The sequence below is a fragment of the Larus michahellis genome, chromosome 2 (genome assembly GCF_964199755.1).
Source record: "Larus michahellis chromosome 2, bLarMic1.1, whole genome shotgun sequence".
NCBI lineage: Eukaryota > Metazoa > Chordata > Aves > Charadriiformes > Laridae > Larus > Larus michahellis.
Window position 1 is genome coordinate 112887834 of NC_133897.1, and position 20146 is coordinate 112907979.

At 41.1% G+C, this 20146-nt stretch overlaps 1 protein-coding gene across 11 annotated transcripts in view; it reads left to right on the forward strand.

Annotated features, from left to right (window-relative positions):
- PIEZO2 (piezo type mechanosensitive ion channel component 2) overlaps positions 1 to 20146 on the forward strand; it is a 321861-nt gene that overhangs the window by 168067 nt on the left and 133648 nt on the right. For all 11 annotated transcript variants that reach the window (XM_074576625.1, XM_074576624.1, XM_074576616.1 and 8 more), the window contains exon 5: positions 10196 to 10358. Coding sequence is in view for 10 of the 11 variants with exons in the window: in XM_074576624.1 (XP_074432725.1) it covers positions 10196 to 10358 (163 nt within the window). In the remaining variant the exon portion in view is untranslated. The remainder of the gene's footprint in view (positions 1 to 10195; positions 10359 to 20146) is intronic.

The following is a 20146-nucleotide window of genomic DNA, read 5'->3' on the forward strand; positions in this document are numbered from 1 at the left end:
TGTGAAGGTCCTTGAATGCGTCCAGAGGAGGGCAACAAAGCTGGTGAAAGGGCTGGAAGGCATGTCCTATGAGGAGCAGCTGAGGACTTTGGGCTTGTCTAGTGTGGAGAAAAGGAGGCTGAGGGGTGACCTCATTGCTCTCTACAGCTTCCTGAGGAGGGGACATGGAAAGGAGGTGCTGATCTCTTCTCCCTGGGATCCAGTGATAGGACACATGGGAATGGTTCAAAGCTGCACCAGGGGAGGTTTAGACTGGACATTAGGAAGAGTTTCTTTATCGAGATGGTGGTCAAACACTGGAACAGTCTTCCTAGAGAGGTGGTCGATGCCGCAAGCCTGTCAGTGTTTAAGAGACATTTGGACAATGCCGTTAACAACATGCTTTGACTTTTGGTCAACCCTGAAGTGGTCATGCAGTTGGACTAGACTATTGTTGTAGGTCCCTTCCGACTGAACTATCCTGTCCTGTCCTGTCCTGTCCTATCCTATCCTATCGACAGATTTTCAAGAGAAGGAGCTGTGGAAGGGGGTCATTCAATCCAGCAAATATTAGAGGAGCACAGTTTGCCTGTTTTCATCCTGATGCTTCTTTGCCAGCCTCTTCCGTAAGAGTGTTACACTGTCTATCTATTTATGACATGAGAATTCACAGATCCCACGGTGGCAGCTTTTAGTCTGTTTTTTATGCAGCACCAGTGGTTGAAAAACCAAAAAAGACTTAATAATGTTCACAAGTGGGCCTTAGATAAAAGCAGGGAGACAAATAAGAGATCGTGAGGCACAGGGATGTAAATCAAATAGGTGAATTTACTTTCTGCTAACAACTGCAGCACATGTGTAGTCAGCAACCCAGTGAGATTAAATGAAGGGGGAATGAAGCTTAAAGTTGAACAGGGATATGTTCTCTCTACTTAATGAGCAAATAATGCATTTCTACTACACTGAAACCAAAAGCTGAAAACTGGACGGTTATCACTCAATGTCATTTCTCACAGCATGTTACAGTAGTCTGGGTACTTTGCAAAAAGGAAAGCACTCATGTCACTTAGGTACCTACAGACTAATAGACACTGTGACAAGTAAAGGAGTATCATGAAATTGAAGGAAGGAAGTGATGGCAGAGCAGTCTCTAACTGAGGCTTCATAGTTATGAAGTGTTAGATTTTATACCTCAGATGTGTTCTCCTTGCTAACTGCAAGTGAGGAGAAATTTTGTCTGCGCTTGGACAATTGTGTAATTTCCATGTAGAATTCTTGTGCCTCTGAAGCATGTCGTTGTGTCGTGTTGATCTGATGGTCTGGGCTGCCTCTGCAATGGCATAAGGTGCTCTCAGAAGTTGTCTCCATTCACTAGGAATCTTATTTATCCAACTGTTTGCACTAGGTTTTTAGGTTGCTCGTTTCCTGCCACCCCTTGTGCTTATTTTCTTTTCAGCTAAATTAATTTTGGCTAACTTTTCTCATGCCATTTAACCTAGGGATTCAAAGGAAACGAACATCTGATAGAAGGTATTTTATGGCCTGCGTTGTTTGAGCATTTGAGTTGCGAGACTGTTGTCAGTGTTTTTCTTGGCACGGCCCAGCCTCCTGCAGTACAGTGGTAGCTGGGAGCAATACAGTGGTAAACCCACCAGCAGCAGAATGTGAGCCAGTCTTTGTTTTAATCTGGAGAGCAATCAGCATTGCAATTAGTATCCAAAAACTCTCTAGGATGCATGCTTAACGGTTTGGCTTTGTGTTTTATTTTGTTTTTGTTGGGTTTTGTTCATGAATAAATCATGTGAGATCTCCAAATAGCAATTGGCACGTGAAACACAAGGAAGCCTGTGGCCGGTGGAGTACTAATGTACCACGTACAGGGTCTGACCAGCCTGCTGCGGTGTGCTGATGAAGGGCACCCAGCTTGGAGGTAAAAGCAGGAACACTTGACTTCAGCTCCTTTTTGCCCCATTTGGATCTGAGCAGTCCTGTCCTTTTCAATGCTCAGCCAAGGTAAGAGTCTCCCATGCTGGCACAACGCTACTGCAGCTGCCTCCCACACCTGAGAGAGGTCTTTGGTGGCCACACGTCCCAGCCATTGAGCAGGTAGCCTCAAGCAGTTCAGGGAACTAGTCCTCTCCCACCTGTACGTGGGGTGTTTGCCACCCAGGAATTGTTTCAGGTGCTCCATTTACAGAAAAATAAGAAGCAACATCTCAGGGCATTGGGACATTAAATTTGCCACTGATTTCTACCATTCTTCTTTTTCAACTTGATGCAGTAGAATTGAACAAAGTGCAGGGTAAATCAGGGTGTTTCTAGAGGCCAGTTTTAATGGAAACCAGCTGGGGGGTGAGGGGAGGTGTTGCACACATTCCCCTGATGTCTGGAGCCTGCTTCCCGCAATGCCCATGTGCTTTAGCCTGTAAGCCGCTGGGATTTTCAGGCAGGTGATGGTGGGGAAGGCGAGACATTGCCTCCTGTCCTGTCCTGTGTAACGCTGTGAAGAGAAAGATGGGCATGTCCAAGGCAGGCAGGGTAGACTGGGAGCTGTTTCATATGGAAGAATTGAGGGTCTTGGTGAATGGTCCCATCCCTGCAAATGTGGCACTTGGATAATTTTGAATCAGGAATGGGGCTGGTGGGGTGGGGAGTGGAGGGGTCCCATATGCACTTGCTGAAGAGCAATGGGCACCCCAGCTTGAACCGTGGCATTTGCGAGCGGTTGCATGCCTTTCCTCTGTATTGAGGGTAATCTGGCTTTGTAAAATGACAGTAATTTACAATGTCACTTGCTGTAATTGGGGGAAATATTGTTCCCTCCTCATCTGCAGCTGACTGGAAAATCTAGACGTGTCTCTTACTTTCTGTGATTATATTATATGCTGGCTTTAGAATGAAATAAAAAATGGTTTGAAATGATGATCTGTTCATGCTCCAACCGGTGAAAGCTGCAGAGAGAGGGAGCGAATATGTTTTGAAATAATCACTGAATGTCAGCCTGCTTCGGTCTTTTCAGCACTTTTCTTTTAGTCAGGAATATTGTGGAACATACGGATATCTGTATGCCTTTATGTAAACAGCTTGCTGTCGGTCACCAAGTATTAATGAGCATTATGGACAGATTTAACTATGAATGCTTTGCAGTGGTCAATGAATACTGAATTAGTGCTTTAGCCAAATTCCTATACAATGAGTGTGTAAGTGAGAAGCAAGTGAGAAGCATTCATACTCGCAATGGAAAGTCTCGCTGAAGATTCCAGATGGAAATGCACCTACGACTGAGGTGTCCTCAGGTCTCTTCTGCTCACATCGGCTCTGCCTCCATCTGGGATCACATTCCCATTTTGACCTGCGATAATTCGTGCTGCGGATGGGCTTGTCATTTCCACAGCGACGGGGGGGCGGCGGGGAGGCTGGCGCGCTCAGAGCCCTGGGTGTGGAGGGGAATGTGCTCACTTCCCCTTGGCTGCGCAACATCAGTCCTGCTCCACATTTGGAGCTGCAGGACACGGGCAAAGCGAGCTGGATGTTGGACTGTCACGAGTCTGGCAGAAACACAGCTGAGCGCTTTGCGTGATAGCTGCTAAATCCCGGCTAAATTTTATGTCTTCTGTGTGCTGCCCTCTGGGCAGGCTGGAATTTGCCCTTTATTAGAAGATCAATGAACAACAAGAAACAGTGGCTGCTTTAAAAAAAAGAAAAAAATTGGCACGAACCAACGTTTTACATATTGCACATATCCATAATTTCTTAATGTTGAATGTTTTATGCAAGCAATGAGGCACCAAAAACTTGGCAATGTGCATTCAGTTTCAAATAGCTGCTCGCTCTCTGCATAGCAGTGTTTGGAAAGCAAATGTTTGGTTAGTACGTGGTTAAGCACTTTTGCAATACAGAAAGTGTTCTTCATTGCAAGGTATCTTTCCTGAGAAAGCAAAGTGTACTTTTGGTTTTTGAAGCCATGCAGACATAGTTTGTAAGCAGTGATTAAGATTTTACAAATACTTCAGAAGCCCTTTGAACGTGTATGTTGGGTAGGTCAGTGCATGCTAAATATTTTTATAAGTAGTTTTCTATGCATTTTTGCTTCCCTCTTCCTCCCACTCTTTCACTTTGCATGACCAAAATTCTCTCAAAGTGCAACTTCAGGTATTTTGGGTTCATGTAGAGCATGGCTTGCTTTACATGAACTGAGAGGACAGTCACATTGAGGCAGTGCAGGATTAAGAATGACCATGCACAGCCCTGTGGATATAAATATTACTAAGTTTGCATTTTATTTTTGTCACTTAATCTATTTTCAGTTTGTGGGTGAGCACGAGGTAAGGAAAGGACTAAAGGCAGACCTACCAGTGCTCGGCAACTTGCATACTTTACCCATGGCGGAGGTTTGCCCTGAGGGTTGTATCAAATTTGCCATGTGAACCAACATCACATCTAACTTGTCTTTTAAACCAGCAGGGACAAGTCGTACCAGCATGAATATGGACTGTGAGCATCCTGCGTTCACTGAAGCGCTGGTTGTGGTTCAGATCGGGTCCACAGTCCTCAGACCCAGATAAGTCAAGTGTGGGTTTCCCACCAGAGTAAGTCCAGAGGCAGACATTTCATCCTTAGTTCAAATGGGGAGAGGACAAGGGGTCTCCTTAACTTGTTTCCAGCTGCAACCATCCCCAAGACCCACTTCCAACAGCAAGGATCGTCAAGCACATCTGTAAGGCAATCAGGTTTCTAGTCTTTGGTGCCCTCAAGGTTTCCACTATTTTTTGATCACAGAGAGGATACTAGTGATAAACAAGTGAGTAATTCACAGTACTGCCTAGCACCTGTGTGATACTGCCAGCTCCCCATTTCCAAGGAACCGTGTTTATGATTCTTGGGTCTGATTTACCTCCAATCCAAGTGATTACAGTTGCAGATGAAGCCCATGGGAATTGTGCTGTAAACATCTACGGTGATGCATGAATTACTCTGAAATAGTAGAACTTGGAAATATCAGATGTTTAAAATACTTTGTTTACCCAGTATTCAAAATAAAATCAAGGTTTTTACAGGGCTTTAATTTGGAGACATTGTTTGATTTATTGCTTAATATAAGCTTAACATTATGATATATTGCTGATGATGAATTAGTTTGAGTTCTGTTTCAGAAAGACTGGTTGTTCTTTTTTCCCCATTTTTATTTTGTTTGTAACAAAATATTAAATATTTAGAGTTTGAAGACTATATGTCATTCTATATGTGGAGTATTTGATATAGAATCACAGAATCATAGACTGGTTTGGGTTAGAAGGGACCTTAAAGATCATGGGCAGGGACACCTCCCACCAGACCAGGCTGCTCAAAGCCCCATCCAGCCTGGCCTTGAACGCTTCCAGGGATGGGGCATCCACCTGTGCCAATGCCTCACCACCCTCACAAAAACGCTTCACTGGCCCAAACCGCAAAGCCTCCGGCCAAGCCCCGTCTCAAAGAGACGCCCTCAGGGGCAGGCAGAGACCAGGCCACCTTCCCGCCTCAACCCTGCGGCCATTTTCCCCCCTCCCGCAGAGCTGTGCTCCCGGCTCGGCCCAGGCCGCGGGGGATAAGGCCGGGCCGGGTGCGTGTTGCTTTACACATGTGTTACTATATATTTTACTTTTTTTCTATTGAAGCCATTGCAATTTGGATTCTAATGGCTCTGCTGCTTTTCTGGGTTTATTCTGTAAACCTGAAACAAAGAGGAAGCTAATGTGTCTGCCATTCTAAAGAAATTAAATCAGACCCGGTAAGGCAGTTCACTGTTCATCAAATAATTCTAATTTGTGATAAATGATTATTCTAGAAAGGAAAAAAATGAAAATTTTATTTTCAGAGAACTCAAATCCTGATTTCTAGAGCACCGAGCAAGAATGTAATGTTTAAATTATGTTGGCTTCGCTTCTTCAAAGCATTTGTTTTTTGTTTGACTGCTAGTGAGTGTACATGAGGGGGAGGGTTTAGACTGGATATTAGGAAAAATTTTTACACTGAAAGGGTTATTAAGCATTGGAACAGGCTGCCCAGGGAAGTGGTTGAGGCACCATCCCTGGAGGTATTTAACAGACGGGTAGACGTAGTGCTTAGAGATATGGTTTAGTGATGGTTTTTGTCAGCGTTAGGTTGATGGTTGGACTAGATGATCTGAAAGGTGCCTTCCGACCTAGGCAATTCTATGATTCTACGAAGTAAGGGAGCAGTTTTAACCTGTACATCCACAGCTAACTCTGTTCTCCATGTGGATAAACTTAGAAATTTTGCCCAGTAATTTCTTTAGCACTAATCAACTTCAGAAATGAAGCAGGGTCACACAGTCCTAGAAAAAATCTGTATAAACACAGAAAATGGAGATGATCACTTTCTGAAGTAGTTTAAATTTAAAGTATACAGCTGAAAGCAACAGGGGAACACAGATTGACTGATGAGGAAACTGCCGTATTAGGGGTCTGTTGATATGGTAAACCAGCTTCACGTATTGATGTGAAAGTCGTAAAATCCTTTTTGTGCTACAAAATTTATTTTTGTCACAGAGGAACTCTTGCAACCCTAACTGTAGTTGTCCTTTGTCTTAAAAAAAATGTCTGCAATGTAATTTCAAACCTCTAACTTTTTTTTTTTTTTTTGGGGGGGGGGTGGGGTGGGGTGGGGTGTGTGGTCTTGTTTTCTTCTGCATCCTCTAAGGAAGAACGAAAGAGGGTGAAAATCGTTCTAAGTCTGCTGTTTACTGTGATTACATTTCAGAACATCTTTCTGGATGATTTATAAGCTTCCATCAGAGATACCTATTACAATTAAAGTTGCCCTATAGGTAAATTATTTAGGTGAATAAATGGCACTGTACTAGTTGTAGATCAAGGGCTATGACCAATTCATTGAACACTGTGATTCTTGCAGGGATTAAAAAAAGCTGTTTCACTAGGAGATCTCTTGAATAGGTTTCCTGTGCTTCTGTTTCAACTTCATAGTTAGAGAGGCTCTTTTGGAGTAAAGAACACAATGCATGGACTGTTATCAAATGCAAAATATGACCATGTGTGAATGCGCAAATAAAGTGAGAAATGTTTGTGGAATGATTGCAGTATTTACCATTCTCTGTTGTGGGGACAACAAGTGGGAATAACTGATTTTTGTTTTAGCTGTTGCTGTGAAAAACTGGGGAGCAAACTGCTTGGGGTCAGATGAAGCAGTTTATTATTCTGCTTTACAGAAGAATATACATTTCTCTATTTTCAAGTGATCTTTTGTTTCCTTTTTAATTATCACACTAAGGTCAATTTGTTTTCCTTTTCATGGGGAGATGGGGACAGCATACATTTGTGACCGGTTTTGGTGAATAAACTATTCATGTGGAGAATTTTTCCCTGCTCTGTGGTTAAGTATCACTGTTCAGGCTCTCTACTGTTAGCCTGAACTGTACATTACATCTTTCACAACAACATGCTAAATGATTTATTTTGAAAGATCAGAAGCACTTGGTTTGGGTTAGTGGAAAGAAATGTGAGCCGCGATGGAGGCAATGCTCCCGCAGGGGTCTCCCCTTGTTCTGGGAAGTGGGATACGGGAAAGAAGACCCAGCGTGGCTCCACAGGAGTACAATGTGAGGAAGGAGAACCTGGTGCGACTAAGAAGCGCTGGTATTTGAAGGCTGCCACCTTTTAATTTGTTCATGTGTGAGTGGTTGAATCTGATTGACTTGAGCTGTAAGTTAAGAAGTTAAGCAAAATTAATTTTAGATGGGACTCCATACCTGTGTACAGAAAAAGCTCACTTACTTACAGAAGCATTACATAGAAGTAACCTGATCCATTTTTCAATATGAGACTAGCAAATTTATACTGTTCTTGCACTAACTAATACTGGATTCAGGATTTTTTTCAACTCTTTCTAAAAAATGCCTGAGTGATACTTTCAGAATCAAGAATTCAGATTTGGTTACCGCTTATTTAGTAAAACTGCTTTAATAGGCAGGTTTCACTCACTCAGGGTGAGTGAAAGTAATTCATTATTGTTATTGTGAATCCTGGTTACACTGTTGTTGGTAATTAGGTGGCAGTAAGAGCCACGGTACTGCAAAATGAACTGACAGATGTCAAGCCTGGATTTTCTGTAGTGTTAAACAGATCATCCACACTGTCATACGCCATTTGACTCTACAGCGTGCTTTGCTTGAAGCAGCAGCACAAGAAACATGCAAGCAATCCAGCAAGGACTTTGCCATCTTACTGTTTTACAAGTCTTTCAATGACTTAATTTTTTTCTCTGCCTCAGTACAACTTGAAGCCATTAGCAAAACATTTTCAAGCTGCTTAGCTGCCGTAATAGTGCATGACCATTTGGGGTTAATCTATAACAGCAAAGAGCATCAGAGGAGGAAGTTTTCTGGTTGCACGATAGAAATTTCTTTCTTTTCCTTTTACAAGAAGCTGCAATTTCTAATCTTAAATTGTTTTCCTTAGGTAGCACCTTGTCGGTTTATTCTGTGTCTATGTCTGAGCATGGGAAGAAGAACTAGAGCTAGAAGAAGAACTAGAGAACTAGGAGTGAACTTACTTTCAGGAAACTAAATAATTATTTTTAAAGTGGAAAAGCTACAGTTTTATTATTTCTTTAATTTTCCCTCTCCTGTTTTGAACCAATTCAGTAGTGCTTCTGCCCATTTCATAATTGTGCTACAGGACAGTATCCCAAAGACCTGCACATTGCTCACTGCTTCCCGTGATACACTCATTTGCACCTGTTGAAGCAAACATTAAAGCTAGCTTTCCAGTCACTTACCTTACTCCCACTTTGGGCATATGTTATTTTGCAAGATACAGGGCAGTGGAAAAGCTGGGTCAGCAGCAGTGATGGAAACGTAAGGTTTGATCTTGGACATATGAGCAGGCCAGCAAGATTCCTGACACAGAGTGTATTGTAATCACCTTAGAGACTTTTTAGATACTCTGGATCTGCAGTTAATTGCAGCAGTTGCAAGTAACTCCTTCACAAATAGCTTTTTTTTAGGCTTCAAAGCTGCTGGTGTTATGATAATGAGAGGCCAGAGGTGATCTCTTCTTTAGCATGTATAAAACAACCTGTCAAGGTTTTCTACAGTTCAGGCTATGAAGAGCTAGTCTAGCGCAGTCACCTATGGCCAAGGAGCTGTACAGATACCTCACCTGTCCTTAGTAATTATTATGGTCATAAAGTCCTATAAAAAATAAATTAAAATTAAAATTGTAGCTGCGTATTTCAAATGTGTTAACTTCAAGGTTGGCAGGTACATGCTGTACACTTTCAAATGATTAAGATTATATCCCCTCATTAATAGTTTAAAGTTCAGTAAGTCCATGCAGCAGCTTAATAAGCTGTTCATTGAGCCACTAAATCTGAATCCAAGCCCTCCGTTTTAACAGTGAACCAAATTCAGGCACCACATCCAAACCCATAAAGTCGTATTTCCCAGCCTAAACAATTAAATCTGCACAATGAAACAGTGCAAGGTTTTTTTTCTATATAAAATTCATCCAGCCTTACAAATCTGGAGAAGAAAGGTTTTCTTGGCGGGGACCTAACACTGTAATTAGTATTTAAATATTTGTACTTAAATGTTAGTACTGAAATACCCAAAAAGGTATTTAAGAGGTCTGGTTGAATAAAAAGTATTAACAGTTAACATAATAATAAAACATATTAAAATATTACAGACTTTCTGGTTACCCCTCTGCATGCCAGGAATTATCAGGGCACACTTAGGTGTGACATAAATGCTATCTTGTCTTTGCTTGACCTCCCTGCTGGAGCTGGATGCTGTTGTCTGCAAAGGATGCCAGTAAAGGGATTGTGATTTATACACATGGATCTTCTAGGAACTCAGCTGAAATCTTTCTTGTTGAATTTGAAGATCGCTCCTGCATTGCTCTCCACAAGATGGATTCAGAATTGGGTTAATCAAAATTCTAAATATCACTAAAATATGAGTATGTGAACTCCCAGTGAATAACCGTTTATTCTGTACTTCTGGAGAGCAAAAATATCTGTCTGTCTAGAGTTCCTTGATCATCTTCATATTTCCCATATTGTGAAGCTTTCTTATTATTGTGGTTTTGGGGTTTTTTTCTTTGCCTTGAGATAACTTTCTGTTCCAGTTGAAAATGTCATTAGAAGTAACAAATGTTTCTTTGTTTTTTTTGTGTTTGTTTTTTATCCCATACAGTGTGAAAGGAGCAGATGCTGGCAACGTGATCAGACTATTTGTACCAGATATTGGGATGTTCATTGCTAGTCTGACAATATGGCTCATCTGCCGCAACATGTTTCAGAAGCCAGTAACCGAGGATGCAGCACAGTGCAACATGCAATTTGAAAATGAGGAAATGGTATCAAATACACATTTCTATCTGTACAACTTCTAGCTAATAGCGAGCTTTGGCATTCCTGTCTGATATGGATTCTGAAATGGTTTCATGAGCACGGAGTATATTAAGGGGTGAACTTACTTTCAGGAAACTAAACAGTTGTTTTTAAAGTGGAAAAGCTACAGTTGTTATTATCTTGAGAAAACAAAGCAGAATATGAAAAGTGGTAGATACGCTACTGAATTTTTCAGATCATTTTGAGTTAAGACGTGATCATGACAGTCGATCACAAATTGTTTCTTCACCGGAGCTGGTGGTTAAGTCCGACAAGGTTGTTCTGCTACATACATTTCTTAGTTTCTTAGATAGCATCCATATTTCCAAACTTGTTATCCAAGAATAAGAGCAGCATCTGAGTGATTATCAGAAATGACTCTTAGAAGAAGGGAAGAGAGACTGTCATTCGTGGAAGAAGTTATCTGAAACTGTGGTCATACTGAGTGAGCTGAGTATAATTTTGGGGAACGGCTTAGCTAGAAGTGTTGATGTGTTTGCTGTGTATTTTACTCGTGGGAAGAAGAATGGCAGAGATACTGAATGCAGAAAAATCCAGAGGAGGAGAGGAACAATTTTATAATATAAAACACTGCATTGGGTATTTAGCCCGGGGTGCAGAGAAATTCCTACTACTAATCTTAACATGTTTTTTATCAGACTGTCTAGCGTGCCTTGGGTCTCATTTTCTGTCTCATTTTATGTATGGATGGAATGTTTTTTTCTTTACTCTCAAAACTCCCTTGTTAGGGGAGACAGTTGCAACTTGCTCATTTCAAATAGAAATTACACTTTGAAGTGGGTAAAGTATTTAGGGGGGATCAGCTGCCCATTTTGGTGCCACTACAGAGGCAAAAAAAAGCCTCTCTGCATGTTGCCATGTTGTCTGGATTGCGGTATTGCCAGAAGCTGGTTGAGTTTCTAGCACGTGAGAGATCAGTATCAGGACTGTACTTTATACTAAGTTGCTTGTAATTCTTACGGGCTCTCCTGGCAGCCTGAAGATTGTAGCTTTTAACTACACATTGGAGGATACATAGGTCTGGGTCTGATAAGCGTATGCAAGGTTTTGCTGCGTCTCCTGGAAGCTGGTTTTATCAGCTTTAAATCTGCTGTATCGTTGGAGCTGTGCAAAATGGATTTAGCAGCAGGCTACAATCTGGAGCTATACCCACAAGGGGAGATGTCTGAAATATTAAGAAGTGCGGCTAATTGGCATGTTTTGTGTTCAGCCTGTCTCTCTTAAAAGAATTGCATTTTACCAAAGCGGGCTGTAACAGACTTCTTTGAAGCACAGAGTGTAGCTTTAGAATGGGTTGGTCCTAGGCTGGCTACCTCAAGGCAATACACCAGTGCTACTTAATGGGCCAGAATATTCCACAAAGGAAGAGCGTGGGGAAGAAGAAAGAGAAAACTTTGACTGTAAAGAAATGTTGATACTGGACAAATGGAAATCTGTGTAAACATATTTTACTTCTTCACATCAAAACCCAGCAAATATTATTTATGTTCTGTAAATGGTATGTATTACAGATTATCTAGTGAACTCAGCAGCTGTGTTTAGATTTAGTGACACCCAAAACTCACAGGAAATTTTTTTAAAAAGCGGTAATAGTTACTGTCATGTGAGGTGAACCCCAGTGCTTTAAGGAATAGTGATCTTCACAGCTGAAATGATGAATTTGCATCAGAATAACCTGCTTGTTTTTTTTAAAGATGGAGTGAAACGGAGAGTGGAAGATTAAATACCTATTAAACATATTTTTCCAACTTCAGCTTTCTCTTTGTAGGTGTCTGCACATAACATCCTGGAGTCATTTCTGCTAGTTAGGAGGAGGCTGCAGAAGCAGCTGAATCTGCTAGGAATATGTATTTGGCAGGACTGACTGTAAGGAACCTAATGCATATGCAGAGCATGCAGCTGAGTGTCTGAATCTGGGAGAATATTGGCATGATCTAAAATGAGTCCAAACTGTGAGTTTCACATGATAATTTTCATTTCTTCCTTAGTAGAGTCCACTGGAAAAGGGAAAACTAAGTAAGTGATCCATTCTTTGAATTCTGCATTGGCTGCCTGCTGCCTGTGGCTGCGTGTTGGTGCGGCTCTCTGATGGTGCTGTAACTCCATTGAATTATAAAATGCAAAATGAGTTGCAGCAAAAACTGACCTACAAACAAATGCTTCAGGAGGAGTGTTGAGCTTGGTACTGTGCCTCCAAAGAAAATAGCCCTGTGTTTGTTAGACCAGCCCCGTAGCCAGTTCCAGAGTTGAAGAGCTTTTGCTGAGTCCCTGCCACCAGTCATCAGAGATTCGTGGTGCGAGACGTTGTTAAGAATGCACCAGCTGATTTGAACAGGCTCAACAGAGCCATAAGAGAGGTGACTTTTCACATTGCTAGGTGCCTAGCCACAGGTGGCTCCATAAATCGAGAAATCAGCACTGTGACTTCCAAGCAAAAGCAGAGTTTGTCTTGCAGCTTTACCTTTTTGCATGAAATTATTTACATTGAGTGATTCTCAGACCTCTTTGCTTTGGGGGGAGCGAAATACTATGGAAATAGGCTTAATTAAAAAAAGAAAGGTTAATTTATCTACTCCTTCCAAATTTTATGTGTAAGAAAACCTGTTAAATAATTGATTCAATACTTTTAAAAGTGACCTTTTCAAAGCTCTGGGTGAATCTATCACATTTCAGTTGTTATATGGGCATTCTGAAAAAAATGCCTGGAGTTGAGTAGCAGTTTGTGATACTCAATTTTGTGCTGTACTTTGTCATGGCAGTAGCCTCCAGAAACCAGCTGTAGAGTACAACGGATCAGATTGCCCGTGGATTGAGATGCAATTCAAAATAAGAAAAAGCATCAGAATCCAAATTAAGGACAACAAAGATTCATTGAAAAATGGATGTCCTTCTTCATTACACTGCATCCAACTTCAAGAGAAACAGATCTCTATCAGAAAAGTGTATTCTACAGAACAGAACTGGGGGAGGAGGCTGTAAGGTAGTGAGAGACTCAATTATTTGTAAGTAACGCTATCCCAGGAATAAGCAAAGAGTGTGGTTTTAATTAACAGTGAGTCATGAAGTAGGAAGGTCTGCCAGATACCAGGCTGCAGTCCAACTCATTACCACCCCTAAATGGTTGCACACTTGGAGTAAACGTGTCTGCAGGCGTTTTTTATTAGGGCTCCGAAAATTTAAAGCAGGTGAATTCAGCTGGAGACAGGCCCAGATTGCAAATGCCGAAAAGCACAACGCGAGTCACAAGGTGTAAAAGGTGGAAGAAAATAAGAAAGAACAGTTAACTCCCAGCTGCAGCTGGAAGTACAGCATTTGTGATTTGGTGCAGATGGTGGTTTATATGCCAAAATGCAGATACAGTATATACAGTCTGATAGGTATTAGAAAGGAAGTAGTGTTTTCTTGAGACTGTCGGCGAATTACATATTGTAAGTGACGGTCGGGGGGAGGAAAATCCTTCTGAGATTGCACAACCTAAACTTTAGAAGAGGTGTTGATCTTAATTGAAATACACAGTTGTAGTCTTCAATGCAACTTCCTCCCACGTGGCACTTGCTGCCTTGCCCATTCAAGCTTGTTTCTCATCCATGCTCTTCTAGAAAGCAAATGCGACCACTGGGTCTGTCCCATAACCTGAGGCAAGGTTGATCCCAGAGCCTCGACCCCTCCTCTGATCTGTGGAAGGCAGAGATTTGTTTGGGATCTTAAAAAGGAAAAAAAAATGAAATAAAAAGAGGAAATCGTTTTAAAATAAACTTAGGTTTGGGAAGAATGTGAGGAGAGCTTGGCTTGGAGTCAAGATACTGGACTGGAGTCAGGACCAGCATGGTTCTCACTTTGGCCACAAACTTGGTTTGTGTCCTTGAGCCTATTACTTCATCCGTCTCTCGGCTTCTGTGTCCCTTGGCAAAGAGGAGCAGGTATAATGTTCAGTTTCCTAGCTTTGTCTTTCTAAAAAGTGACAGTGCCTACATCCTACGCCTACATCGGGCACGTAGTACATCGAGAGCTCTCTTTTGGTCCAGGTCTCCAAGTGGGACTGCAAAACATACAGGACAGAATAGATAGGCTCTGAGAGCTACACACATCTTGTGCCTTGTCCAAGGCCTTCCTAGTCTAGAAATTGCCCATTTAGATGAGTATCCTCATCCTAAAAGTAGTTGCTACCTGCTGGATAAGGACAATAAGCAAGTAAGGGAATACCCTTTTTCCCTATCTCCAAAATTATAATTTATCCAGATCTCTCCTAGTGAGAGACTGGCTGTAATCCTAAAACATGTGGTTTCAAATCCCTTCCAAAAAATGTTGTTGATAATTATAGCTGCTCTGAATAATCTTGTTAAACATATAATTATCCAGACCCTTTTAAAAGCTCATTAATTTCTTGGCTTCAGTGGCATCATGAAGCAAGGACTTCCACAATTTAATATGTGCTCTCTGATTTTATTTTAAATTTAACACCCTTTAATTTTATGGAAGGTCCCTTGTATTACATGTTATAAAACAGAGTGAGATGGTATAAGGGAAATCAAATGTATCTATTATCTTGCATGTTTTTCTTTTTAAAGGTAAGCAATCCCTGTTCTTTTTTCCATTTCTTTTGTTTCCATTACTTTTTTCTGAACCAGCTATAGTTCTGCAATATTCTCTTGAGCTACAGGGAATGTCAATGCCTCAGCATTTCAGGTAAGGTCTTATTGTTGATTTGACATTTGTTAGATTCAGAGATTTTTGGGCTGGACAATTCTACTAGTGTATCACCTACCTGGATATCTGGTAAAATAGGAATAATTAGTTCAGCTTAGGGCACAGCTGAGAAAGATCTGATGTCCCAGTCCTTGTAGTGGCTAACACCTTGCCAATTTTCTTGCCTTCAGATGTGGAGATCTCCCTTGAGCTGTTTACAGTGGTGCCCATGACCCTGTCTATACGGCCATCCCATTTTTCTTGAATGGATATATTTTTCCTGAGATTATTTATTGTTTTGTGTGTATCTTCATTTAATTTTTTTTTACCAGTATCAAATATTCACCTGGCTTCATTAGCTCTCACTGACGTGGGACCCTCTGGCCCTGACTTCTCTATACACCTTCCTATATGCAACTTCTGCCCCTTCAATATTTGCTTCTCTCCAGAGATGGCAAATGATGGCTATTGTGGAAAATATTGTGGAAAATACTACAGGTGATAAAGAGGGAAAAAGAACTTCTTAGAGAGGGTTGGAACTTCTTGACTTCTTTTCACTTCTTGATGACACTTCTTTTTTTCCTCTTCTTTTTTCCCTCTTTTTTTTTTCCATTGGCATCACTATTTAGCACAGCATTTGCTTACCTTTTCTAATTGGTTCTAAATATTTCTTTGGTTTTGACCCCTGGAGAACTGGTCCAAACCCAGTTGGTCTCAGTGTGCTTTGAACGTGGTGTAAGTAGGATTTAAGAACTTATTTCTGTGGTTTAAAGAAAGTAGGTGAGGCTCCCTTATCGCTTTGCTTGCATTGCTTGTAGTGGTGAAGTTTGCCAGACCGTACCCAGCTGCCTCCCTCGGTAACAATTCTAATGCATCTCATCTTAACAAGGGTCAAAAGTTTACAACTTACATTAGCTTCTTGGTTTGATGCACATGTCTTTGGATAAGTCTTTACAGAAATACGTAATTATACAGCAGTCCCTCAGCTACATAATGTTACATAGTGCAATACATTATGTATTACGAAGTGCCGTTAACCTGTTCAGCATGAAACTTCAGCATGCACCTGTCCTGTTTTGGCTGGAAACATGACAGATGTATGAAGAAATTCTTGTGGCAGCTCTTCGCTGGGCTTACTGGTTTGGTCATCTAACAGTCCTCGATTCCAGATTTTGAGGTACAGAGTAAATAACCAGGAGATCAAAATACTGGAATAGTATTGCCTTCAGACAGCCTAAGTGATGATTAACACAGTACAAGAAGGAGTCTCTTGTGTCACGGAACTCAGTCTGCTGCTCTTGCAGGCAGCTGTATCACACAATTCCCTCTGGAAGGTAGGAAGCACCATCTTGAAAACAGGGCAATTTTTCTTTATCCCGTTGCTCCTGAGAGGACCCTGTTCTGTAATTTTGCTTTGCTGGTAGTTAGAAAACCTGTAATTTAGATTGTACATGTATACATAACTGCATTATAACCCTTTTATTTCTTTGGCTCTTTTGATTGAATATACTGTTTCCTTCTCTAGCATTTATTTCTCTGGTATTTTGGGAGGAAAAAACCCCATATTTATTCAAAGTCTGTTCTGCAAGACAAAAGAAGTCAAGTAATTTTGGATCCTCTTGTAGATTAGATTTCCTGTTCTCCTGTTCATCCCAATAATCTGTGGCTTTTAAGGCTGATACTGGAGAAGTACCCAAGCCACTTCTGTATGAGCTGAGGCAATCCTGCAAATAACCGCAGCACTCCCGTTGGGCTATTTATTGTGCTTCTCAGCAAGATGGATAATGGTACAATGTGTATATGTCTTGGTCCAGGAATTACTCCATATGGGTGCTGTGCTGTTTCACATACCTGCACTAACTCATTTAGAGTTTGTACTGAATTGTGCCTTGTAGTCATAACCCAAGTCTTCCTATTTCCTTTTCACTAAAAAAAAGTGTTTAATCATCTCTGGCCAAACCACTGAACTCTGCCTGTGAGTTCCTCTCTCTTTTGCATTTGGCTTATATGCCTGACAGCTTTTTGAAGTCAAGATGTGAAACTGTATTTCCATATTAGCCAAGTGAGTCTTTTGCTGAAATCACTTGGTGTTTGCTCAGGTGCCGTAGGTACATTGGGAAGTTAAGTAATCTTTGGCCCTCTCAGTACAATATCTATTGTATACAGGATTTAATGAGTTGCCTTCCTGTTATCCTGCTTCAGAGCTGTGCTTGTCTTTATTCATTTTTTATTTTTCATTTCCTCTGAATTGCTAAATGCCTCTGTCCTTATGTGCTTCCAGTAAATAGCTGTTACTTTTTTGTAACAAATGACTCTTTCCCACAGGACATTTTACTGGGGAAGTGTATGTCATTCATTACTATCAAACACTGCAAACACACTGAAAGTTATTTCTGATGGTACATCCCTGATTAATTTATCTAATACTGTGTAGGCATTTAACCCAAGCTTTAGCACACTTCAGATCTATCGGTGATAAAATTTTTCATTAAGATCTACAGGATTTCAAGTTAATTTAGGATTTTTCTTTTCAGTGGTTCAGTTGTGTAGTATAAATTTTTGAATACTGTTTAAATTCCAAAATGCCTCTGCATCACACCTACCAAAGCATTCACTGCAATTGTCTCACACTTGAGGAGTTTGGCTCATTTAGCAGGGTCTTCCCCCAAGTCACCCAGTGCCTGTGAGTATGGAGTGCTGAGCTCTGAAAATGCTTTTATTACTCTCTCCTGCCTTGCATTCTGCAGCGCCCCCCTCCACCTACATCCTCTGTGTGTGTGTGGAGTGGTGTTCCCCTTTGGCGTCCTGCAACCCTGCCTGAGCTCCCCTTGAGCACCACATGTATCTCTTGCGAGGTGACCTTAAAGAACATCCTTTTTCTAGGCAGTCCCATTTCTGTAGAGCTCGACTAGAATGACATGGGGGAATTGTTGGTGGGGAAGTTTTTGTAGCTTTTCTATGTCAGAAGCAGCAGGGAAATCCACTCCTCCCATGCTGACACTTTCAGAAGAACTGTGGAGTCCTTCAATTTCTTGCAAAATTGGAAATTCAATAAATGATTACCTTAACGTGGTTTAGTATTGACTGCAGGTTAAAACTACAGTCATTTATATGCCATTAAGGGCTTGCACTGCCTTTGATGGTAAAACAACTAGCGGTTAAATTTCTTTTCCAGCTTTTGTACTCACAGCTGGGTCTGTCTAAAAAACATTGTGTTATTTTGATAATTTTTCTGTATGCATTTTTTAGGTATGTGCTGCTCTTAAAAGCAGGTAGGTAATGAATTCTTCCTGCTCCTGTAACTATCTCATTTCTAAAGATAAAGATTAAAGATCTTTTTTTTGTGGGGGAAAAAAGGCTTTTTGAGCAAGCTTGAAAATAGGAATTCAGTCATGTTATGGTACGTTCCATCCAATCCCCGTGTATTAGATTGAATGCATCAGCTTAGGCACTATGGAGGAAATTGAAATAAAGCAATGTGATAGTTGAGAGAGACTCTATTTCTATAGTTCTGCTGGCACTAACAGTTCAATCAAATAGCTTGTCTCAGATGATTCCCAAACCCAGCTGTTCAATGTAAGCATTAAGGTTTTTTAAATGAAAATAAAGTCCAAAAATTTGGACATGGCAACAGCTTGAACAGACTTATTAAAGATGTCTAATAAATTGCGTCTGTGCACCTTCAAGCTAATCTAGATCTTGAAAGCACTTCTCTGGTATCACCAGCAATAAACAGCAGGGTCTGCCGCAACATACATCTCTGCCCTCGTGCCGAACCTGTGTTCCTGTGGCTGTTTGGGTAAGGCTGCTGCGGAGCTTCCCATGAAGGAGCAGGCTCTGGGAAGTGGCTGGGTGTTGGGATGAGCCCTCCAGACCAGACCCCCTGGCAATTCAGAGGCAACAGGAACGTGTTTAAGTCAGTGAACTCACGCACCGCTCCTCAGGAGGTTGTTTCAGGTGCTCTTTCCTGGAGGTGCTCTGCAGAGCATAACCACACAACAAGCAGGTTGCCTCGGGAGCATGGCGGTGCTGCCGTGCAATCTAATTGCAGGTTGTGTTTCTGCCATCTGCAGTCCAGACCCTTGGAAAACACAATGTCTTCTTGACATTAAGTTTGATAATGAGGCTCATCACTGCATCTCTACAACTTTTTCAATGCCCACATAGTACATAATTGATAAATTGAGCTGACAAAGCAGTATCCATTTAACCTTCGTTAAAAATTCTGGAAGCAACATGTTAAAAACAGTTGGTGAACTTCATGTAACTATGTTTTTCTCAGGCTTATTTTTCATTTTCTCACTCCTCTCTGTTTGTTTCCTGGTTCTGCCTGGGAGGAAATGTCAAAATACTGCAAAAGAGGCTATTTGTACAGCATTTATGAGCCAACTGGAAGGAGGAAGCACCTGAACTCTCATGAGAACTTATTCTTGTGAGCTTAGCAGTGCACACTTGAGAGTTCTCGATAATTAATGCAATGCATTCGCAGGGATGGAAGTTATGTTCTTTCTAAGACTTGTATATCCTTCGTTGTAACAATTCTGGTTAGTTAAATTTCGTTGCGCTCATTTGAATTTTTGAAGAGTTTCATTCATGTCCTCTCTAGAATCAAAAAGTCAATAAATGAGCAAATTTGTGTTTACAGACACAACACCATTAAATGTAGGTACAAAGCAAGGAGTGTCCTGAAGGAAGAACAGGTTTTAGGTTGGAGTTAAGGCTTCCTGTTAGTAAATACATCTCTGGGGCTAGAGGATATCTTTGTGCAGTAGTGTTTATACTGTACCAGATGAAACATTTAAAAGTTGGATGTTAATAAAGCAGCCCCCAAAGCAGCTAATGGACATTCTGGCCCTGGCCACAATAGTAGCTGCCATAGCTGCCACAGAGGCTGTACTGTTTCCTTGCCTGTTCTCTATCTCAATTTGGCAGTTTAAAAAAGTGTTGTAGAATAAATACTCCTGGGACTTCCACACGATTGCTGAAAAACCTAAACTCCATTTAGTTTGTTTATATAAAGTCCTGGAGCCCTGCTCTGCAGAGCAAA